We start from the raw sequence: 25,480 nt of genomic DNA on the forward strand, positions 1-25,480 counted from the left end.
ATTATTCTAGTCTGTCAACATATTTCCCCTTTTCAAATTTCACTGAATTTGTCCCGTTTAATATTTTTTCCTCAATTCCACAGTCTAAACACTCACCCATCTGTCAGCAAACTGTACCAACAGTTGTTTCTTAATTACTGGGAAAATATTTAACACACTAAGGATATCACCATGACTAAATACTACAATGCCCTTGCGCATCAGATAAGCACAGATCACAAGTATCTCAAGAAATTTTAATTTTTAAGAATCTTGCAATTCATTGAAAAAGAACTTTAAAATCCAGTAACTCTAATGAGAAAAGTGCTTGAAATGGCAGCTTAGTTGATTCAGATGGCAGTTCTATCAGAATAAAAAAAATTTGCATCTACATCTGTACCAAAACTAACCATTTTGGAAAAAAAAAATTAAAAATTAGTTACATCTAGTCCATTTAAAACAATTTAATAGGAGTATTTCCCACAATGCTACAAGAAACTATTTTAAATAACATTAATACAAACTAAGAAAAGTCAGAGAACCTGAAGTTAGAAAGATACCATCTTTCTCTCACATAATGAAAGATAAAATACATACAATTCATTCAAACAACTATATTACCATAACTGTAAGAAAAAACTTAAATAAAAATGTTTAAATGAGGGAGCTGAAAGTCAGGCATCTAAATCCATGTATAGGCACTGAATAGCTGGTTTAATTTTCAGAACTGCAAACACTTTCAACTTCCACAAAGTTTAAGGTGACCGACACCTACAGAAGTCCCATTAATACTTATTCACATAATTAACTTTATTCATCTGAGTAGGTCCATCAAACTGAAAGGGAGGATTTATATGGATAGATCACATGACTAATGTTTACAGGATTACAACATATGCTGATATATGGATTTAGTTGTCTAATTTAAGTCTCAAAATGTAAAACTTTCGATCACAACATTTAAAATATGAGTTGTTTATGTAATGATGCATTTAGGTTGTATGCTATAGTCTTTAAAAAACATATGCCATGAGGAACTCCCACTAGATTTGAAAACAGAGCAATTAGTACATTTTTTCAAAGTGGCAACCAGAGTCCTCATGATCAATGTATTATTTGAAATATTGAGGTATACAAATAAGAGAAATTATTCAGAAGCAGCTATTTTCCTTAATGACCTTATTTCCTTAATGACCTTCCACAGTTTGAAAGGTGAAATCCTGTTAGCAAGAATGGAGATTTCTGCTTAGAAATGGATGACATAGATAGTTCTGGTATTTTAGAAGTCTATGTAACTTCCTAAGTGCCTAAAAAAGAAACGTAATCTTTTATACCCCAACTTTTAATCAGGGATCAGTATTTACATTTGAATCAATACCTCTAAATACGTCATTAAAATCAGGATACTGGCCATCACAACACAATTAATTTCAGTTCGTTAAACATCTTTTCAGTTGCTAAATTAAAATACACTTTCCAACACAAGCATTTTTAATCATTCATCCATTATTACTTATCAGGTCAGTGTCACATTATTTGTCTTTACTATGCTCTTGTTCTAACAAATCACAACAGCAAAATAATTAGGTTGCTCTTTTTAGCAGAAAAAAAAAGGGCTCAGCCCTATACACACTTCTCAAGTGTCTAATTTTATAAATGCTGATCATCATATTAGTATACATAAAATAAAGGTTGAGAAGAAATGTTTAGACAATCAGGGTTCAAATCAGCATAACAGTTACTACTGATATCAAGTCTGCAATGGTCAGAAAGCTACAGCACTGAAATTGCAAAAGAAGAACATCACCATCTAGTCAGGTAATGTCTATGAAACTGAATTCATCTGAGGTCTACTAACCACTTCTGTGGTAAAATGAAAATATATATCCACTTTGTTCCTGGGAGGGAAAGACAAGGCAAGCCGCTGATTGGGTCTTACCCTCTTCTTTGTCACCACTGAATGAACAATTAGAGATTGTTCTGGTTTGCAACACAGGTAAGGAACTGTTCTTTTAGAAGACCAGATCTTTTAAAAATGTAAAACTTGATGAAGGATTGATTTGACCTTCATTGTGTCCACCCAGATGTCTTCAACTAGCAGGAACCCATCTTGGTTTCAGAGTAAAGGTCTTGACTATCCTTCTAGTTCCATCCTATTTTTTTAAAAAAAAATCATTAAGGCTGTTTTATATCTGTGTCAACTTGATTTACTTATACCAAATTGAACAATCACTTTGAGGACCTTCAAGTGGAATGATCAGTCTTGTCAATACTCCAGGAAAAGTCATTGTATCCATTGGAATAATTAGTCTCCAACATCGCCATCTCTGTCACCTATGAGCCACAGAAAATGAAAACCTACAGCTAGTAAGGCAGTTCCAAGGAGATCTCCCAGTGCAGTAAGGTAAGGGATAGAAAAACTGTCAGGATCTTTTCCTTTTTTCCAGAAGTGGTGTACCATCCAGTCAGCAATCCATAATAGAGTAAACACCTATGCAACATCAAACAAACAAAATTTGTATTATTATCATATAAGTTACACTGAAAGGAAGTCAACAGCCAACATTATTGTCTCCTTAGTACACAGCACTATTGTATACAATATTTGAATTGTACTGCTATTCAATACACATTGAAATGTATACAGCATTTGAAAAATATAAATAATGTATATGAATTAATTTCAGACTAAAATTCCCCACACCTAGAGGCGGGGACACTTAGCCAACTTCTCTCAGCCAAACACATGCACAGGCAGAAGGAACATATTGAATCATTGATAGCATTCTTCACCCAGTCTATGCTTGAGGACTTCTGAAAATGAGAAAAGGCAAAAACTCCAACCAAACAATGCAACTGCACTTCTCACAGAAGGCATCGTTCTGTACAGTGAGAACTAAGTGGGGCTTAGAGATCGTTCAGAATCGACTGACGTTGCCCCAGATGAAAACACTCAGCCCAGGCGTAACTTTTGTTTCCACAGGTCTAGAACTGACCTGAAATCAGACATGATATAAGGAATACCAGGTCAGATTAAGAACAGTTTCATCTCAGTTTTATGAACTGCAAAAAATGTCCTCAAAGCTACTTTTATACCTGAAATACCACCTTCAGCCCTTCTGTAATAAAGCACACCTGCAATATATATTATGAAATTGTCACTCCAGGCTGAAGTTGTCCCAGAGTAAAAGATTTCATTCCCAACTGTGAATGTCTGAACATTCGAGAGGTTTGATCTTAATACCAAAGGTATGCATAATCATTAATCCAATTTTAGAAAAGAATTCTTTTAATGTTGCACAGCTGTATGATAAGAGATTCTGGTTCAATGGAATCATGTGGTGTGGCATTGGCACAAGATGAATGGAGAAAGGACCACTAACTGAGCTTTCATTTCTTCTTGTCTCTCCTAAGGAGTTCCGTAAGATGAAAAATCACTGTATTTTATGTATTTTTAGTTAATTAGATCTTTGGGAAGGGTAAACTTAAGACAGTTACTACCATCATTAATTTTTTAAAAGTCTACTAGGTACATTTAAAAGAATATGCAGTATCAAAAATAGTAAAAAGTACAAAATTAATATTTTATTTAGTCAATGATCAATTACTGGTATCAAAAGCATCTTTATATATGTATTCACTCATTTATTGAAATACTGATATTTGCAAGACACTTGTCCACAATGCAAAATAAAGTAAAATGAATGTCATAGAAAAATTGTGTTGAAAATGTTTCTCAATTAATCTTTGCTCTGAAAAAGTATATGTTAAAATGCAAGCCTGAATTTCTAATTTAAAAAAAAGAAAGGGAGGAGTATTTGCTTAATGAAAAATGCATGGCTTATTTATATAAACATATCTTCTGAAAAGGGAACTCTGTAGTCTAAGCTAATTATGCAAGTCCTAGGTGTGCTGACTGGAATCCAAACAAATATATTTAAAACAGATGTTTTCCTTGGAAGACTATCAGATTCTTTGAGTCAGGTCCTTCTTCTAACAGAAACAAAAAAAGGCCTGTTTATAAAAGATATTGTACATTAACATCTCCTACAGGACGTGCAGAGAAGACCGTGCAGCGCCCCACATCAACAATAGTTACACATGTTCCATTAGAAGATGAGAGTGTTCGTTCCACGAATAATTTATAATGCATTTATATAACACAACCAATTAGACATAACATACACAGTCCAGTTTAAATGACTCTATACACTTTTTGGCTCTTAAAAATCATGGCATGAAAACCTTTAATTTGTCTATGTTTCCATCCTGAAATAACTGACTTAGACTACTGTGAAAAATGGGTAGTTTGGAAATTAAGTTTTGTGAACATTCCCAAATAATTATATTTGCTGTATTAACTTATGGGTGCATAACAACGCAAATTATAACAAACCTGGCTTCTGTAAATAATAGGAGAAAAGTTATAGCATATTATAGTAACTGATGCCTGTAACAGTGTATGATGACAGTTAGGACATAGTGCTTACAGAATGTTATGAGACTGCAGTTCACAAGCCGTTATTCTGGTGAAGGAATAATGCTATCATCATGCATTTGCATGGCTAGAAACTCACTAACATTTAAGAATTATGCAGATCAGTCTTTGGAAATGGTTACTTATTTAGCCACAGTAGTTGGTGTTGCAAGACAGAAGTCAATCAATGTGACTTAAATCTTTAATGAGATTTTGCTTCTTATCAATGTTGAGGGAGTGATCAAAGTCATCAATCAACTGTGATTTTAAAAAAAAAAAGCAAAAGCCCTACTACGAGTTTGCTTAATCTTTGAAAGGAATACAGTCTTTGAATTTAAAGTGATAAGAAAAGTCACTCACAAAGATCTGACACGTGTAAAAAAAAAAGAGGAAAATCACACAAAAGACATTATGAGACCTGTTACTTTAGTGGCACAACACGTCACATTTTCTGAGATTTATCGGTGACCTATACGCATTTCAGCAAAATGATACAGATGGCATAGCAGTACAAATACTGTGTACTCCTGCTCTGCTCTCATGCTATGAAGAAAGCCTTCCTTCTTCAAGTTGAAAACCATCTGGATTTGGGGGAAAAATAAAGGGATCAACATTACAGAAGAGCCTAATTGTATAGTACAAAATGTATCTGTTTAGCATGAAATGCTGTAGAAAAGTGATAAGGAAAGCTCGTAAATATACGCAGAACTGTTCAAGATGTGAGCTAGTATTTTAAAATTATTTAATATACAGAGGAAGAGAATAATTAAGTGTTTTCTGCAACAAAGGAGATAGGATTTTACTAGTAGAATTATGAAACGGAGCCCTAGGAATTCTTCCAGTCTGAAGAATGAAATAACTGCAACATTTAAAAACAGTAAAAAATAACTAAATAGCTATATACATAAAAAGTCACTGATCAAGAAAAAAAGCCCAGAGCCAGGATTGCTTTTGCAATACAAATAAATAAATAAATACAATAAATACAGGCAAAATTCCAGATGTTTTGGTATTTTAAAAGGAAGATCATGCTACATCATTACTCTCCTGGGAAAAAATTACAATCAAAACTGAGGAAAATGAATCTAAAGACATCATCAGTTTCAGACTGTGTTTCTAAAACGATCTATCAGTCACATTGTCAAAAAAGGTCCTCAGAAGACAGAAGGAGCAGAACATAGAAGTAAGAATGGGAGGGAGGGAGCTCAAATGTCATGATTGCAAGACTAGAAATGGGAGCATTGTACACTACAAACCTTTTTTTTTCCTTTATTATTGGGAACAAAATTTACTTTCATTCTTTGCAGGTCTTTGATACAAATAGCAAGATTAGCTAAAGAAAAGTTATTTTTGGTCTTTTGCATGTGGTAAGGACCCCTAAAAGCTATCTTTATTTTCTAAAGTAATTAATTTCTCATCATTTCTGAAATGGGAAAAGAACGAAAAACTGTTATTTAAAATAAAAATACATAACTCCCACCAAACATTCTTAATACTGCCTAAACTTCCTACAGCCCAATTGATACATTGCAGGATGCTATAATATTCTTATTGTTTCTTTAATCTGGGATGACCATATTTCATCAGTGAATGAAGGCACTCAAATGCATAATATTTGTAAAGTGGATTTGAAACTTTCAGGTTTATATATGTTTATACATTAGTTGCTGACATTAGTGAATTCCAACACCAAACTGGAAAGAGGAAGTTTAGGTTATATATTTGCATACGCTTTTTCACATGGGCATTATAAAAATTCAACTATAACTTTAGTATGCAGAACCAAGACTTTTTAGCAGTTTATTTAGTGTGCCTTGGACAGGATATCCTGCAGGTTGCTAGTGCTGCTGAGTCACCTTAAATTGTTTCCATGTGAAGGTGCATTACAAAATAGTTTAATTCTGCTACTTTAGACAGGAAACACAGATGCAAATAACCTGTGGTATCTTGTTTTCAAATGTGTTTTAATTCTCCTTTATTCTCAAACGTATATTGACTCAAAATTCACCTATAATGTAACTATGACAAGATCTGGTCAAGATTCTTACAAATCTATGAAATTAAAAGGTAATTTTTCTTTTAATTTTTCTTTTAATTCTTTTTTCTTTTAATTATGAGTGAAAACTCCCAATTAAGAATCTCTAAAGACTACTGTATCCTGACTCTGACATCATTCTCACCAGATTTATGGTTTAGGTCTTCTAGTGATTTTGACCTTCATTAAGTTACTTTTTAAATTATATATTAAATTTCTCAGATTCTAAATGGCTTTTGATGTCTTCATGTGAAACTAAGTGGTAACTGTAAGGCACTCGTAATAGATTTACACTGAATTTACTTGCTGAATTTCTGTTGTCTACAGCTAGAATTTTGTAGTCAGTAAACTCTCAGAGTAGGGTCTACATATATGTTTCAAAATAAATTTTTCTCCACTCTCTTCTCAGGTAGCATATCTGGTATGTCTCATGTCCAGGGGAAACAAGTCACTATTTCCTCCAAACATACAGAGATTTCCTTCAATGTCTGGCTGCAAAGAAACTACCAAACAGCAAGTTCTTTCTTGCTGCTCTTGTTTGTGTTGTAGCTAAGTGGTATTAGCTGCACTGTGGTATCCAAGTACCCAGACTGCATAGCATACATTTATGTTATGACTAAAACCTCATCTAAGTAAAAGAGAGGATACCATCTTAACTGAAGTTGTTTCTAAATCAGTTTGATTATACTGATGTAATTTTGTGGGAGGGAGCTTTTTTTAATTCCACCGTTTGAATGCAATTTCCTCAGATTGTCTGAAGCCCCCATAATCCAAGGGGAAATGGTTAGTGACCTGCTACACCACTTACACACAAGTCTATGGGGTTGGATGGGATCCACCCAAGGGTACTGAGGGAGCTGGCGGAAGTGCTCACCAAGCCACTTTCAATCATTTATCAGCAGTCCTGGCTAACTGGGGAGGTCCCAGCTCACTGGAGGTTAGCAAATGTGATGCCCATCTACAAGAAGGGCCAGAAGGAGGATCCAGGGAACTACAGACTGGTCAGTCTGACCTCAGCGCTGGGGAACGTTATGGAGCAGATAATCTTGAGCGCCATCTCATGGCACTTACATGATAACCAGGTGGTCAGGCCCAGTCAGCATGGGTTTATAAAAGGCAGGACCTTCTTGACTAAACTGATCTCCTTCTATGACAAGGTGACCCGCCCAGTGGATGAGGGAAAGGCTGTGAATGTCGTCTACCTAGAATTTAGTAAAGCCTTTGACATACAAATCAACAGCATTCCCCTGGAGAAACTGGCGGCTCATGGCTTGGACAGGCGTACTCTTTGCTGGGTAAAAAACTGGCTGGACGGCTGGGCCCAAAGAATGGAATGTGGTGAATGGAGTTCAATCCAGTTGGCAGCCGGTCACAAGCGGTGTTCCCCAGGGCTCAGTACTGGGGCTAGTTCTGCTTCATATCTTTATCAACGATCTGGACGAGGGGATCAAGTGCTCCCTCAGTAAGTTTGCAGATGACACCAAGTTGGGTGGGAGTGTTGATCTGCTGGAGGGTAGGAGGGCTCTGCAGAGGGATCTGGACAGGCTGGATCGATGGGCTGAGGTCAGTTGTATGAGATTTAACAAGGCCAAGTGCCAGGTCCTGCACTTTGGTCACAACAACCCCATGCAATGCTACAGGCTTGGGGAGGAGGGGCTGCGGAGCTGCCTAGTGGAAAAGTACCTGAGAGTCTTGTTTGACAGGAGGCTGAATATGAGGCGGCAGTGTGCCCAGGTGGCCAAGAAGGCAAATGGCATCCTGGCCTGTATCAGAAATAGTGTGGCCAGCAGGAGTAGGGAATTGATCATGCCCCGGTACGCAGCACTGGTGAGGCCGCACCTTGAATACTGTGTTCAGTTTTGGGCCCCCCACTACAAGAAGGACATTGAGGTGCTGGAGCGTGTCCAGAGAAGGGCAATGAAGCTGGTGAAGGTTCTAGAGCACAAGTCTTCTGAGGAGTGGCTGAGGGAACTGGGGTTGTTTAGCCTGGAGAAAAGGAGGCTCAGAAAGACCTTACCACTCTCACAGGTACCTGAAAGGAGGTTGCAGTGAGGTGAGTGTTGGTCTCTTCTCCCAAGTGACAAGCAATAGGACAGGAAAATGGCCTCAAATTGCACCAGGGGAGGTTTAGATTGGATATTAGGAAAAAATTCTCACCAAAAGGGTGGCCAAGCATTGGAATAGGCTGCCCAGGGAAGTCATTGAGTCACCATTGGAGGTATTTAAAAGACGTGTAGACATGGTGCTTAGGGACATGGTTTAATGGTGGAGTTGGCAGTGTTAGGTTAATGTTGAACTCAATGATCCAACCTAAATGATTCTATGATTAGAATCCTCACACTACTGAGAAATCCAAGACATTTTTGATGTGAGCAGGAAGTCATTATAAGCACTGCTGATTTCTAGGTTTTCTATTGCCCCAAACAGCCCTGAAGCACTGCAAGTTACTTCACAGCAGTAGACATCTAACTTTCATTGCATAAGAAGGACTGCATTTTGGAATTACTTATTTGCTTGGTAATAGCTCTGGGAACCTCCTATTGTTCGTTTATTCCCCAAGTCTTTAGTGTCACTGTGTGCTCAGATTTGGTTAGGGGGTGTGAAAATTCCTTAGAGGGCATTTTACAGACTCAGTGAGAACATGCAGAACAGAGGCCACCTTTGAATGCTCAGAGTGCTGTGCTGGGACCGATGGCTTGGCAATGCCAGTGCTGCTCTCATTCCACTGCAGGTTGACAGAGGATGAAATTTTACTCAGTGCATAGCCTCATACAGTTAAAAAATACTTGTGCCTTGGTGAGGTACAAGAGGAGGACTGTTTTTCAATTAATATAGTCTTTGTTGGTCAAACACCAGATTGTACCTGCATGTGGCATACTGGTATGTACTTGTGTATGACTTGGTTTTGTAAAATTTTCAAGAAAAGAGTATTCCTCTTAAATAACGGCCATTCACCAAATCTAAATTACATTTAAAATCAATACACTGGTTTTCATTAATGCACACTGGCTTGCCCAGATACTGTATGTTGCATTATGTGAAGTACCCTACATACTTACAGAGTATACCTTCCTCATAATATTTTTTTTTGTATTTTCCTCTGATACTGCCATTCATAGTGAAGAGAACAGACTCTTCACTAATTCAGACCTTTTGAAATCAAGCCTAAAAGTTCTAGTTGAATGCAGATTAATATAAATATTTGTGCAGTTTTCCCCACCTTTATGACAATACAATCGTGAAGTCTTAGCCCCACTAAAGTTAAAGGAAGTATTGCCTTGGATTTCAATAGAACCATTTTATTAATTTAATTGAAGAACATTTGAAGAATATGTATTTATTTAAAGAACAGAAACAACTGTACTATTAAAGGTAGGATGATTAAAATAAAAGAAATTAAAACGCTTTCTGGGTTTTCTTAAGTCTAGAAACCAGAACTGTTTTGTTCATAGAGAATCAGAGAAAATACAGATCATAATACAGGCTACTCATATTACTTAAATATCTTACTTTAATGATTTTTAGAAACAAATACATATGCAGTGAAACTGTACTTTGTTTTACTACATAGTGTATTTTTGGTCAATAATAACTAAATCATACTATTGCTAATGTATATCATGTCATATTAATTACTTATTTACCATAAATATTTCAATTAAGTGACAGGCTGGGGAGAGAATACCTAAGAACAGGTAGGGACAAGAGAGGAAAGAAGCTGCTAGGCCCAGGTGGTAAAAAACAAAACTCAAACAATGGAAGTATCAGAATTGGATGAAAATGAAATTAGCCATCTGATTGAAACTTTGTATAGAGTTTGCAACGCAAATAAATTCTGTTTTATCACTTTGGGAAAAGGAATATTGAAGTTTACAGGCAATCTGAAGGAGTCGTGTTGAAAAGCCAAATAGAATTCATATATATGTTACAAATTTACTGTAGAGATTACGTGGAATAGCATAAACATACAGAGGAAGAGAGAAATATGAAAGTCATAATTAAAGTTTTTGTGTTAACTTTTCCTTGATTTTTTTCAGCTTACTATAACATTCCAGTTCTACTTTTGTCATTTCCCTTAGCCTTTCCTCTTCATTTTAAACACAGAGATAGATAATCAGAGGTAATAAACAGATCTTGAAGTTAACTAAAAATCTATTTCAGTCCACTGTAAAATATGTCATTAAATAATTTAACATCTTACAACAGTCACTTGAATTTTAAAGATAGAAAATTCACTTTGTTGTGGTTGTTGTTTTTAATTTAGCTTTAATTCTTTAACACAGTGGAAAAAATGTAAATAGGTGGTATATTGCCATAATCATTATTCAGCTACTCTTTCTACCCACCAGCTCAATATAAGTAAGGAATTGGAAAGGGCAAAATAATGGTATCAAATCTCCTCAAATACAGGACTGACCATAATTAACTCTTACCTTTGGGAATCACTATGTTCTATTAAATTATCATCCACCACCTCAAACATTAAAGATATAGCCTGCAAGCAGGCTTGTAATTTTTGACATCTATTTTTATATGTCTTCCATACAAAATGAAAATAAATGCCAAGTCCAATATATTATAAAAAAGGCCTAGAATGCAGATATCTCACTGCTCAAAAGACTGTAAATGGATTTGTTTTGTTGATAATTGTAATTACAATAATTAGCTATGAGGTCTTTCAGTTTTACAGCAGAACTGGAAAAGCTCTCATTGGGAGGACAAAAATACAAAAGAATTCTGGAAAAATGAGATCAGTAAATGTTGGCTTGTACCAAAAGAAATGTCAGCTTGAAAACTGTTCTTTACTACATGCAGGTGCATAGATGATGTCACTGAAAAAAGGGAAGAGGAATGACTACAAATATTTAAGTGTTTTCCTTGACAAAGGAGAAACTTAAAAGCACACAACTGCAGTAGGGAAGTGCTTCAGACCGACAGGTAAATAAATTATGTTCAAGATGTAAGCGTTAAAGCAAGAATTGTCTCTCTGAAAATTTTAAATCTGCTCTAATTAAAGGTATGCAAAACTACAATAATCCCTACTAGAAAAAAGCCAGAATAATTAAAATGGAGAAAAGAATCTATTAAGTATTTTCAGAAGGTCTTAAAAAACTTGGGGTTCCAAGCTGTAAATCTGTCAAGACCCATGAGAAGTTATAGTGTGCGATACTGTTACTCAGTTTCAAAGTAAATACATCTCAAAGTGCCTGTTATGGCTAAAGACAGAAGGTAAAGAGGAAAAAATAATATATAAAAGGGAGCAGGGAAAAAAAAAAGCTATATGTCTGCTTTATAGGTGAAAAATCAAGAAAATCAGGTGTGGCCTTATTGACTGCGATGGGGATGCATGACTGCAAAACAGAATGCCCTAATCAGACCTTGAATTAATAAAAATCAACTTTACACGTGTATATGTGCTGATGCTGGGTCTATTAGAATTACTTTGTGATCTGAAAGTCCTGCCCTAATGCCTTAACTTGGTTTTCAGATGAACTTCTGCATTTCTCTTACCCTATCCTTTGCTGCTGAAGAAAAGGTTTGTATCCCTAAACATGTTACGATTGCAGTTCTATGAGCAGGAGGACTGTATGGATTTCACATGGATTTATGAATTCAAGTTGATTCCCATGTGAAATCTCTGAAGTCTAATAATGGCTGAAATTGCACTGCAGTCTTACCTTCAGCAGAGGCATTAACTCTTTCCTCAACCTGTTTTTGTTCAGCTTAAAGTATCACTGAGAGACCCGAGCCTTAGAAAAACTTGACTGAAATGGGCCAAAGGATTCAAAAGTAATTAGAAAGGACAGCCTGACAGACAGAACAGACAGTGAAGGAATAGCATCATTTCCTCAGGAAAACACATTATAAAACAAATGATAAGGCTGAAAACTAGGAATATTATGCAAAAGGAAAATGAAAAGTATAACTTTTAGTATGACATTCTCACTTGCAAAGGTTGGAATGTTACCAGTAATATTCTATGAAAAAAGTATAGAATTTTCATGTCAAATTAAAACAGTGACAGTGTTTGAAACTTATCTTTACTGAAACATCAGTGTGATAAACACAGAAAGACAATTCAGAACACTAAAACTTATAATTTTTATTAAGGATTGACTAAAGATCATGTTGTTTGTATTTTAAAACTAAATGGTCACATTTTGAGAAGGAGTATGTATATTAACTTATGGATATTTCAAATGTATTTTTATTGTGTAACATGAACAGTCAATTTTTGTTTTTAGGTACAAGGAAACATTATAATTAATTCAGCCTAAATTAAGCTAAAAATTGGCTTTGGATTTAATAAAAACATTTCATTTTGTATTAATGATTTTTCTAAGTGAAATTATTTCACCTTAAGACATTGCTATTTCAAAAGGCATCTTTCAAGAACTGTCCTTGCTGGCTGTGAACAGGCCACTAGGTAAGACCAGCCATAATAATGTAACAATGTTTGACAATTAATGCAATTATAATTTCTTGTACAGTGATCACTGTCGGACTAATTTTGGCTTTAGTAAGTATTAAGAATGCACCAAGCAAGCCAAAATATTCTCATCTACTGAATTTTTACTATGTTAACTAAAACAGTAATGTGAATCACTTTAGGAGATTTCTTTGAGAGTTTTCCTTGATGTATTCATTATTCATAAATGCTACTTTTCCTTCTCTCCATCTCCCCTCTAGCTGATTAAAATGATGGGGTTTTAGATGCAATGGTTCCAAGATGCATGTGAAAGAGAAAGTGCAAGATGTGATGACTCGGAAATAATGCAGTCAAGTGTTGTCTGAAAAGCACTCACAATACAGATACACGTGTGTAAGCTGTACACATGTGGAGATAAGCAGTTACTTCAAAATTATGCTGAAAGCCTCTATTAACCCATACCTTCTTGCACTATTCATGAGATTTCAGAAGTCAGATAAAACATTATTTTCTTCAAGACCTTGATTTTCTACAAGCATTTTCAAGTTGTACTTGTTCTTACCTGTAGCAGAGCTGCAAACAAATATACTGCTATAAAGATAGGAGTTAACGAAGTGTGGCCGCTTTTCATTAAGTGGATAGTGTATAAGAAAATCAGGTGTCCAGGAATCACCAAAAGAAGCAGAACTTGGGCTGATTTGTTATTTACTCCTACAATAAAAAAAAAACAAAATTCAGTTAAACTCTTCAATTACTAAATCAGATTTTTATATTTTAATATAAAAAGCAGTTTTGGAATTCCACAGCATTGACTATTGTGCAACAGGAGGCATTATTTTCTGCTAAAAGCCTCCTTGAGGATTTTCAGTGTGGGGAAAGGCCACCCCTAGTGTCTGCCAGAAAACTTAAGCAGGGTCCTTCCAGAAGAGGGTGCAAACTGTCTGTTTTCATTCTGTACTCATGTAATACCATCTGCTTTTTTGGAGCTGCAGTAACCTCCTAAAGCCTTCCTGGGAAAGGGGATGTTTTGGACACCATATTCAATATATCCTCAAAAGTACCTTATATTTCTAAAAAGTAATTCCACATTTACCATTTCCTCATCTGTTCCAATTAATTTCAAAAATTTGAAAGTGTAATACATGCTGTCGACACATCACATTTCACCACAGTTACTACATTATTAGGAAAGGGGGCAATACAGGGGAGGAATAAGTTGTGAAGCAAGAATCTAGAAAGAAAATGGAAAACAGGAAACGGAAGCCATGGACTTGGCTTAGTAATAATGTTAGATATAAGGTTTGGTCCTAGCAGGAGATTGGTTTGAACTTCTGGAGTTAAATGACAAAGGTTAGGCACAAGTAAACAAGCTAAGGAAAGATGAAAGTTGAAATCCTTCTGAGTGGGTATCATCAGTGTCCTGCCTCATCAGTCGCTATCTTTGACCCTTGCAGGGTTACACCTTTCTTTGTGTTCCTCTCTATGCATTGCCTCCTGCAGGGAGTTCCTTGTGATTCCCACAAGCAAACAGCTGCAGGCAAAGGAATCTGCCAAGCCTCTGCTGCCTTTGAATTGCATACAGCAAGTTGTTTGTTGCTGTTTCTCGCTGGGGGTACAGTCTGACATACAGGGGGAAAAAGAGGAGACATGAGACAGTAGTTTTAACAATTAACTGACTAATACATACCTGTACCATAATAGGTTCTGCATGGATAATAGCAACCCTTGGCTTCTTCTGGCAGTTCTCCAGGAATGCTATGTAAATGAAGGTAGGTAGAAATTCTGCTAGCTTGAATAGCTACTAGATTACCACCAATACCTGAAATACAAAAGGGAAGAAGTGGTAAATTTTCAACTATTTTTTCCTCTAGTAGGCAATATTTTTGTAAATTTACCAACTTCCTCTGTTTACCACAACATCCTATACACAACAGTCAAAAAGAGAAACATCTTTAGAATGTTTGTTAGGTATAAATGGGCTAACACCAAGCACTAAAATAAGCCAAAAAACTTGGGCTACAATTTGGTGTATCACTAGATATTTGGAATATCCACATAGGAAATTTGGATATTTGGAGATCAGTTTTGATTCATGATAAGTACAAAAGATTCCTCAAAAATGTTCAATCTGATGCTTTCTCATAGATGAAGCTCCCTTTTATTGCTCCCTCTTCTCTGGAAATGCCTCTTGGAACAATAGAAGTACTATGTAATTATGCCACTGCTGGATTACCTTCCTAGGTCAGTATTGCTGGGAAGTATAAATAACGCAAAGCAGATGCACTGACTACCACAAGCATAAATGCAGATTTCACACACAGAATCATAAGGCTGCAAAAGACTTTAAGAGCTAATCTATCCATTCCCCTTTGCCACAGAGCAGGATTATTTATAATCTTCTGCCATTCATAATTCAGGCTGGAAGGAGAAGACAAGTGTTTGAATAACTGATTTTTAAAAGCATGGTAGTGGTGGAGATTCTACCTTCTCCGTGACAGCTGTTGATATACTTCCCATTAGAAAAAAGGTTTCTATGAAACAAACCATGCTATGATGCGAAGTGGCTGCCATTGTTACAAGGCCACTTTCTATAATCTTTAAAAAGTCATAGAAATCAGGGGATATCCGTAACGACTGGAAGAGGGCAAATGTCACACCCATCTTCAGCAAAGCATTTGACAGTTTCCCACAGCTTCCTCCTAGACAAACTGGCAAGTTACAGACTGGATGGTTAGTTCGTGAGGTGAGTAGGAAATTGGCTAATAGGTCACACTCAGAGAGTGGTGACTGATGGTTTTTACTCGGGCTGGCAGGCTGTCACAGGTGGGATCCCCCAGGGATTGATACTGGGCCCCACACTATTCAACATCTTTAAAACTGCAAAGTCCTGCACCCGGCACAACACAATCCAAAAGCCCAGAACAGGCTAGGATCAGTGTGGCTGGGGAGCAGCCTTGCTGAAAGGGACCTGGGAGTCCTGGTGGATGAGAAGAACATGAGTCAGCAGTGTGCTGCTACAGCAACAAAGGCAAATCAGATACTGGGTTACATTCATCTCTACTTGCAGAGATAGAGGTGATCAGCCCACTCTACTTGGCAGGCCACACCTGGAGTACTGTGTCCAGTTCTGGTCCCCACAATTCAAGAAAAATGTGGACCGACTGGAGAAGGTTGAAAGGAGGGCCATGAAGATGATCAAAGGGCTGGAGAGCCTGCCCTATAAAGGAAGACTGAAGGAGTTAGTCCTTTTCTCCCTGGAGAAGAGAAAGCTCAGGGGAGACCTCATCACGGTTTTCCAGTACTTAAAGGGCAGCTACAAAGAAGATGGAGGCTCTTTTTTCACAGGAAGCCACATGGAGAGGACATGGGACAACTGGTACAAGTTGCACCAGAAAAGGTTTCATCTCAATATAAGACAGACATTTTTTACAGTGAGAACAATCATTCACTGGAACAACCACCCTAGTGATGTGGTAGAATCCCCTTCACTGGAGGTTTTCAAGTCGTGACTGCACAGGGTGCTAGATAATCTCATCTAGCCTCCCTTTCCCACAAAAGGTTGGAGCTTTCCAGATGATATTTCAACCTAGGCTGTTCTATGTTCTACGAATTTTTACTTCAATGAATAGAAAACTAAAGCCTAAATCGGTTTGTTATATCTACATTACAGAACGCAGTGGTGCTAGCGTTATAACAACTTTCCCGTTGTTATTATCCTCTAGAGTTGTCTACTTGCATGTCAAGCATGTACCTTCTTTTTTCTTCCCCAGACACTTTGCATAGCAATGGGCTGCTCTGAGAAGATATGGTTAGGCAGCAGTAATGCAGCTCTTCTTCCCACTTAGGAAGGAGAAAGTCCTTATTTATTGTAGTTGAACTGATTTTTATCTGATGCTTAGGGCTTTGTTGCAGAACAAATATCTGTGGTCACCAGAAGACTGTATTTGCCAAAGTCTTTTGGTGAGTATGGAGTGGTTTAAGACAATGATCTAATACTGAGAACTCAAAGATTTCCTGCCTCACCACTGCTTAAAGACAATTAATGGCCAAACCTAACACGGAAGTAGGACTTTTAAGCAAAAAGCTTCAAATATAAATCAGGAAATGAGGTATTAGAAAAAATCATGGAGTTGGCAGAAAGGACTGTTCATCAAACTTACCTGTATCTTCCCAGTCAGAAGATACAGGGACAAAATATGAACTACCAAAAGGTTGAGTCAGTCTTTGCAAAGAAAATTAAGATAACAGTAGCTTTTTTCCAGACAAACTACAGGAAGAGAAGTAAAACAAGGGATTTATATAAATTACAAAAGGGGTTTAAACAGATTTTTAAAAATCTAAGTCGGGTCCAAAGTCTGTCTTTTGAGACAGAAAACAATTTTGAGAACAGTAAGTTTGAGACTTCTGACTAATAAGAATAAAGTATGGAAAGGGAGGCAGAAATAAAATTAAGGATCAATACACTACATTTCAAGAGGTATCAGATAATTTCTGTGTCTGAATTATGAAAAAGCTGTTATGTAAAACTGCTTCTTAATAAAGCTGCAACGCTGGAGATGGTGCCATATGACTAGAAAATATGAAAGAGTTTCTACTTAAAAAAGAGGGGATAAAAGCAATTGGGTAATTACATGCAGGCTATCAACTGCAATAACTGATATATTCAAAACAATATTAAAAGGAAAAATTAGTAAAATCTTCTCTCACTATCCCTATCTATTATAGCACTATGAGAAGAAATAAAAAACAGAAACAAATTGGGCTGTTTTTCAAGGTATGCTTTGAGGTTTGTAGCAACACAGCCATAAACTATGTTGGCACAAAAAAACAGATTTCAAGTATTTCCTAGGATGTATGCAATTTTCTCTTGTGACTGATAATTATCTGCTTCAACAAATCCAGACAATCAGAAATATGATAGATGATCTGGACCTCAAAAAAATAACAAAGGAAACTGAGTGAGAGAAATGGATTAAGGAAAATGGAAATTTACCTATTTGAAATGGCAATAAAAAAACTGGCTGGACAACAGAGACATAGACAAGTCTATCCAAGAAGGTATGAGATGGGTTGTTAATGCTTTGATAATGTTTTTAATAAAAAAATCTTTTTACTTTTATAACCATCATTTAGAGAAAGTATGCCCCAAGCCCTGTGGTGCATGTACATAACAAGAAAAATCAATGAAAAGTAGTAATAGTGATTATAAAACAAACTGGCCAGCCATGAGATGCCAGTAAAAAGGAGGTGGTATCTGCTCTACAAAGGAAGCTGACATGCTAACCCAAACAGCCAGTGCGGAGTCTGATTTCAAGATGTGTAACAGTCTCTTTTCTATTTTAACTACACCGAAGCTGAACATATATGATCTATTTCAGCTAACTGGAAATGCAATATTCATATGTTAAAAACATTATTGTAAATTTTATTTGATCTGAGTCTCAATAATCTAATATCAGTGGTATATGGATATTTTTCAACTCACAGAACAGAATCACAGAAATCACAGAATCACAGAAACACTAAGTTGGAAAGGACCTTCAAGATCATCAAGTCCAACCATTAATCCAGCGCCACCATGTCCCCTAGACCATGTCCTGAAGCGCCACATCCACACGTTTCTTGAACACTTCCAGAGATGGCGACTCCACCACCTCCCTGGGCAGCCTGTTCCAATGCCTGACCACCCTCTCAGTGAAGAAATTTTTCCTAATATCCAATCTAACATAGGCAGGTGTACTGAAGTGTAAAAAAAGCTTCTAGAATCCACATAACCTGCTCAGTCTCAACCAGCTGACAATGTATGGTGATGGACAGCAGCAGTTACATTGTCTTTTAGTTCTGCCACCCATCTGCCAATTCTTTCTTCTATTTTTGAACCTTTGGACCAATGTCAACCATGTCCAACACAAGGATTCCTTGAGATATGAACTAACCATCTCCAAGTATGGTTAAACAAGTTAACAAAAAGGAAATGGTGGCCAGGTAAATAAAGAGAAAGAGTCAAGCCCATGCCCTTGGTGAGACAAAAGCAGTAATATGAGCTGTATACTTAACAGCATAAGCATGCCAGTTGGCCAGTCAGCACCTAGCTTGGAGCTAGGCGTGCTGCCTCTTGTTCAGCCAGCAGTTCAGTGACACGGAAGAGGAATGATGATGTTGTGGAAAGCAGAGGGAGAATGGAGAGAATGTTGTGAGCAGTGGACGTTGCAGGGACCTGAGGCTATAGGGAACACTGGGGGTTGAAAACACTAGCTGGTGCTCTAAAAACACAGGATACAAATCAGCATGGAATCAGGTCTCATTATTCTGCTGGTCACAGAATGACTTGTATAAAGCTGTGCTTGCATTGAGTGAACCACTTCAGTATGTACACAGATACTCAGTTTGTTTTGTAACAGCAGGTACTGCGCATGTGAAGTTATCTCAGCAGTATCAGATTAATCAGATCCCTGCAAGAAGCAGAAAAGATAAAACTGCGTAGGTTGACAAGATGTCAATACACAAAATTGATAGCTTCTCAGCATGTACTGAATGCATAAAATGGTCGTGTGCTCAGTAGATGCTCATATTATGAAAATCTCTAGATATATATGAGGACTGTTTCCATGAACATTTTATTCAGAATTTTTTTTTCCAGGAAAACAGTATTGCAGTCATCATAGCAAATTCTTTATAATAAAGACTAACTTTGTTAGCTTCTCTTCATTCTCATGAGAACTACAGCACAGAGGAAAATAGTTTCTTTCAAAAGTAAAATCCTACAACTGTTACTGCATTCCTCTCAGATGTGTTTATCTTCAATATGAGAGTGCTACTTTGTCAATAAGCAGAAGAGACATTGCCTGCTAAAGTGTGAAGGATGTCATGCTGACTTACATTAAAAGAAAATGTAAAACCTCATCATTTTATCGAGCCAGTTAAGGGCTAAGCAAGAGCAAATACTTCTTATGAAAATTGCTATCACAGTTCTTTTTTGTTTATCAAGCACAGAAAACCATATTCAAGTAGAGCCAAAACCATGTCATGTATTTGCAAATAGGCCTAGGGGCATAATTCTATTAATCACTATCTTGAAAAAGGACTTTTTTCTAATAATAGAAGTAACCATGCTATTCGGAAAAGCATGTTAAAAGTATTTTACATCAATGCTTCTTAAAGAATATTTCAAAGGTCTCTCCCAACCTAAATGCTTCTGTGATTTTATAAAAAAGTAAATAAAACCACCTCTTCCTCCCAACACTATTTCAGCTACATTTCAAATGAACAGAGCAAGCATTACTTCCTTGCTGCTTTTGGAAAACAGATGTATCCATCTAACCTTAGATAGGGACTCTAGATTTTGAATCTTGAGCAGACAAGGTACTTGTCTTCCAGTGATTTTCCAAGGTAGCTCACAGTTTTTCAGACACTGTTGGGAGCCCCGTGCTCAAGGTTTTCGTTTCTCTGCAGAAGACCAGGCAGAATCATAGGTGTTCCAAAGACAAAGTTCATAGTAAATGCAGCCATCTAGGTTGCATAGTAAGCTATCTGTAAATGCTCCATGTGTAGAATTGGTATAAATTACGATGCTGTCGAATAATATGACTACTATTCTTCCTCTCAGACCTCTAATTCAATGCCACAAAATATTGTCTAAATACCGCATTGACATTTTGTTTCATCCTTAGCATAAAATGAATGCCTGATAGTCTTATTTAGTATCCACTATTCAAAGCTTGAACTGAATAGAGATCTACTAGTTTCCTTTCTGCTTTTGAGTGGTGCTTGTAGCTATAAATCTGAATGCTTTACAAACAGTAATGCATTTATCTTTAAAACATATCTGCAAAGTGATATTTTTGTACTATCTGCAAAGAGCATTCTTCAGTTTTGGATACCTAATGTAAAGTATTTAAGTGGATTTTTTTCCAAAATGTTTACGTATTTAAAGCATATTTCTCAATGATTTCATTTGTACCAATGAATGTTTAGTATCTCTGCAGCTCAGATCCAGAATCTCTAACCAGGGATTCCAGAAAAAGAGAAGAATTAAGTTATTACTAATCAGTAAAAAAATCTGGTTTAAGGTACTTTTTTAGCACCAGGGGAGAACTGTATGACAGGCAAGAGCAATTTACCAAAGCAGTACTCAACTACCTTATTTATAAAGTCACCTTGTCTCCTGTATGTCCCCATCTCATTCTTCCTTCTTTTCTTTTTCTTAAATTTATATAAATGAAGGCTTCCTGCAGAAAACTGCCTCCTATGAAAGTACTGAGAGCACAAGATAAAGCCTACACACTAGCTTTAATCACCAGTGCCATAACTGTTCATGAGACAATAAAGAACAGCTGCATGATGGGGCACACAAATAATTGTGTAAGAATAGGCAAACCATATGCATACCAAATAATTGAGAATAAAGATTTTTAGAAATTCAGTTCTATGGAGACAGCTTAATCAGCCACAGAATACCATGTTGTTCCCAAGAACCTACTCTATAGCTTGCACAATGGGACTAAAATCAATTAATATCCACATAAAGGGAGAATTAGACCAACACAATTACCCAATTGATTTTTCTTGTAAATCTATCAAGAGAAGGAATACAGAAGATTCTCACTTTTGCACACTCCTGATCACAATCCATAGTTCAAAATAGTCTTGCCAACAGTTTTGCCAATTAGTCTTTTTGGACTTCAACAACAACTTGCTTTTTGATGTCATTTGTGTTATTAAAATTAAATGAAAAGGAAGGAAAAGAATCTTAGTTACAATAGTGACCAAAATCTCTACATTATTGAATAATCGGATTATCTTCCAGAAAATGCAAGATTAGTTTTTGCCTTGACCTCTCTACCACTAAGTTCAAAAAACCATGTTTTATGCAAGTGAAATACATAGATTAGAAGCCTAGCTTAACTAACTACCTTTTTATGTTGGTTTTTTTTAATCCATATTTCTTCTGTCTGCCTTTTTACTTTGTAGCATTTCTTTTAATACTTAAAAATGTTTGGGGGAAAACAGTTGGAAATTATTAGCTTTTCCTACATGGATGTTTTTTAAGAGAAGTCTTTGAGACATTATATATGCAAACTATTACATTTTATGTTTGATTTGACTCATAAATAATTTCTTTCTTATGCCTAATAAAAAATTGTTTCTTGACTGTCAAAAAATGAAAATTTTCTGGATATAATTGCACTGTGAAAACTAACAGTTCTTGAAATCTTTGAAAAAATTTACAAGTAAGACTTAAAAGAAAGAACACACATCTACAATAGCACAGAATATGCAGATTTACATGTACAGGTTAGCAACTAAAAAGTAGTAAAACTATTACCCAATAATGCATCAGAAGTAAATATTCAAAATCAGAAACCTTCTCCTTTTTCATGCCAAAATAAAGATTGAATTATGAAGCTCTTATACAGTATAGGTGCCTTCATTCCAATTCAGGATGCAGAAAAATTAATTTGCTGCCCAGCCAAATTGCTCTACTACCATACAAGCACACTGATGTTTTCACTTGTAGTTTACAGAGGCAAATTTCAGCCATTCAATGGTTATTTTCTAATGAAAGCATTTCACTGATGTATGAAAGCTGAGAGTACAACCATGCTATAAGATATTAAAATATATAAAGTTATTTAAAAATTCACTTTAGTTTTTGCGCAGGAATGTTTTCTGGGTATTTTCTTTCCATACTCTGCAAAGCAAACAATTTACAGCAAAAGTTCTCTGAAAAACCTGAAAGTCTGTCATTCAATTTATCCTGCTAATAGATAAAATAGGTATGGTTTGGGTAATATATTACACAAGCTTAACTTTCACCTCCCAGACAACAGACATTCAGTAAGTTTTGTGTTAAAGTTTTTCATACAGGTTTCTCGTATTCCTTGGTCTACATTTATTCTGTCCAGATATCAAATAAGCTTACAATATGTACAGACAAGGAGTAAGAAATACCACAACAGGTTTGTGTTACCCTTCAAGAGTATTGCTTCAAACCATCTGCAAAGGCACAGGTTTCTACATAAAGACTGCAAAGCGTTTCTGATTTTCAGGTGTTTTCAGAATCAATTTGCAGAACCTCCATTCTACAAAATGCATAAAAATGGGCTAAGGTCTACCAACATGTTGGTTATTGTGCAGTAACTCCTGAAATGAAAATACTTAGAAGATATCTCACGTTTTGTCTAAGCATACAACAAAAATGGAAAGGAAAATTGCTCTATCTGGTAACTGCACCTTAGTTCATTTCTGCTGCATATTCAGAAGTACGTAATTGTTTAAAGCATTATCTTTTTTCTGCACAAAAGGAACTCGACTACTTGCAAATTGCAATTCCTGAGCCAAATTCAACATGCTGTGATGCTGGAAGAGGATTTGCAAATTTTAACTATCTCATCCATTAGAAAACTTAAAGATCAACTTGAGTATCTAAGCTGAAGCACAGCCACACTTGGGCTTAGTTATTTTATTCAGAACTTCAGTACATCAAACACAGACATCTAAATTTCAAGTAGTTTGTAAGTATCACAATGGCTGAAACCACAAAACAATTTATTTGTTTTTAAAAAGCAGAGTTACAATTGAACCCAACCAACCATAGAATTAAAAATAATTATTCATCTCAATGGAAAAGCGGTTGTGAAATACTTCTGGCCACCAGGAGTAAAGCTGACTATAAGGGCATGTCTGCTTACGAACTATTTTAATATTCTTGGCATGTGAAATATGTTCATCTGATTCGTGTGATGAAGTGTAACCTTCTGTACTTTTATGGATTTCTCCTGCACCATAAAAAGGGGTATTTTACAGGAGAAAGTTAAACTACTTTGCTGGTATATCAGCTCAAACCAGTTTGACCACTGACCGCATAGTATTGTGTAAAGAGAAACTTGTAAAGTGCATGCATAAAGTTTGGGGTCATCCTGGGGGCACGCTGAGGAAGATTCGAGAAGACTCTAGAAGGAGAAGAGGGCATATGTATTAGAAGACACGCCTATTCATGAATATGTATTAGCAGACAGGATATAAACCAAGAACAGGAACTGTACCGCGTGCGTCTTGGTGGAGCGGAGACTCCTGGCGCACCCAGCGCTGTTTGCTTGCCTCTATTCGCTTAATAAATTGTAAACTTGAATTGGAATCCTGTTTGGGACTAAATCATTTATCACAGCAAATATTTGCTGTTATTGTTAATAGGGGTAGGAACCTTTGAGGTTGCTCAAATTCCAGACCAATATTTCTTAAACCAAAAGATTTATGGCTCCACAGTGTAACATATGTGATCAAAGTAACTTGTCTCACATCTAAAAATATGCAAACCATCTAGACAGGACCAGGTTGAAATCTACTTACTTAATGGTGCACACAGGAAGCCTAACACCTGACAGCTTTGCAGTGCATACTGTTCAGGATTTGAGATATGGCAACTGGCACTGAAAAAAACAGTGTCAGCTTGAAATCCTGGACAAATTTACACTGTCCTCAAATTTTGGCTGGACACAATCCAAATAGGTTACTATATTTCTTTGAGGTTGCCCTGGTTTCTTTCAGGTTTTCTGTGTCATAGGAGCGACAAACCTTAAGGTAAGAGAAAGGAAAAGGCACTTGAAAAGCATTTTGAGGGGAAAACCCTGAGCTCCTTTCGCTACTTAGGTTTACAATGAGAATTCCAAGGGCAGGAAAGCACTGGTAGAGAAAGCTTTCTGCAACAGTAATATTTAAAAAGCCATCTGTTAAGTGGTCTAGCACACCTTTTGTGTCAGTAAAGCAGTGTCAACAAATATGCTTGTTTAACTGAAAGATTTCCTAAACTCCAGTTTACTACATTATACTGACCAGCAATATCAAAAGGTGCCAGTAGAATTATGAAACCCAAGAGAGGCTAATCTAACAGCAACCAAAAAAATCACCTACCTACAATTTCCTTTTCCCGGAGCTGTACCATAAAACAGGCCCACTCTGCATCTTCTACACAGAACATATTTTCTTTATATTTTCCAATAGAAATGCCTCTATCCTTAGAATTCTGAGGGATGAGAGGGTTAGCACATGCACATACAACATATCACACATTACTCTCCTCTACTCTTTTGTGGACGAGGGAGAACCAGAATTCCTTAGTGCTTCTGTTGTTGCCCAGTGGCACAGCAAAAGCATTATCGCTGTTGGTAGTAACAGGCCATGGGCCTTAGGTTAACTCTGCCTTAGGCTACCATTGCAAGACTCTAGTCTTGGCCTATTAGGCTTGTTGTGAGCTTGTTAGCAGCTCCAAAATTGAGCTTGGTAGGAGGTTTGTCCTCTAACAACTTAGAGTTTAAGTCTGGGATAAGAGCAAAGGTCCTGACAGCACAGACACAGGACTATAAACAACTTGCTGATGGGCCATTACTAGTCACTGAATAAGTTTAAACTTTGAGAGCTGGGAGAAAGATTGCTAACAAGGAAAGAAGGAAAGAAGGAAAGAAGGAAAGAAGGAGCTAAGCATGAAAAATCCAGATGAACAATGGAGTAAAGCACCTGAGGTGGCTTGGAAAGTAACATTCTCAGGCATTGCATAGTAGTC

The 25,480-nt window shown here is 36.5% G+C and overlaps 1 protein-coding gene across 1 annotated transcript in view; it reads right to left on the reverse strand.

The window, feature by feature from the left end:
• Nucleotides 1-428: 428 nt before the first annotated feature.
• The window catches only part of SLC41A2 (solute carrier family 41 (magnesium transporter), member 2), a 50,119-nt gene continuing 25,067 nt past the window's right edge, over nucleotides 429-25,480 (reverse strand). Inside the window, exons 8-10 of the mRNA XM_010289032.1 lie at nucleotides 14,609-14,740; nucleotides 13,484-13,632; nucleotides 429-2,470 (exon numbers count right to left, since the gene is read on the reverse strand). Coding sequence (XP_010287334.1) covers nucleotides 2,285-2,470; nucleotides 13,484-13,632; nucleotides 14,609-14,740 — 467 coding nt within the window. The 3' untranslated portion in view covers nucleotides 429-2,284. The remainder of the gene's footprint in view (nucleotides 2,471-13,483; nucleotides 13,633-14,608; nucleotides 14,741-25,480) is intronic.

Source organism: Phaethon lepturus, unplaced genomic scaffold (assembly GCF_000687285.1).
Source record: "Phaethon lepturus isolate BGI_N335 unplaced genomic scaffold, ASM68728v1 scaffold10586, whole genome shotgun sequence".
NCBI classification, from domain to species: Eukaryota; Metazoa; Chordata; class Aves; order Phaethontiformes; family Phaethontidae; genus Phaethon; species Phaethon lepturus.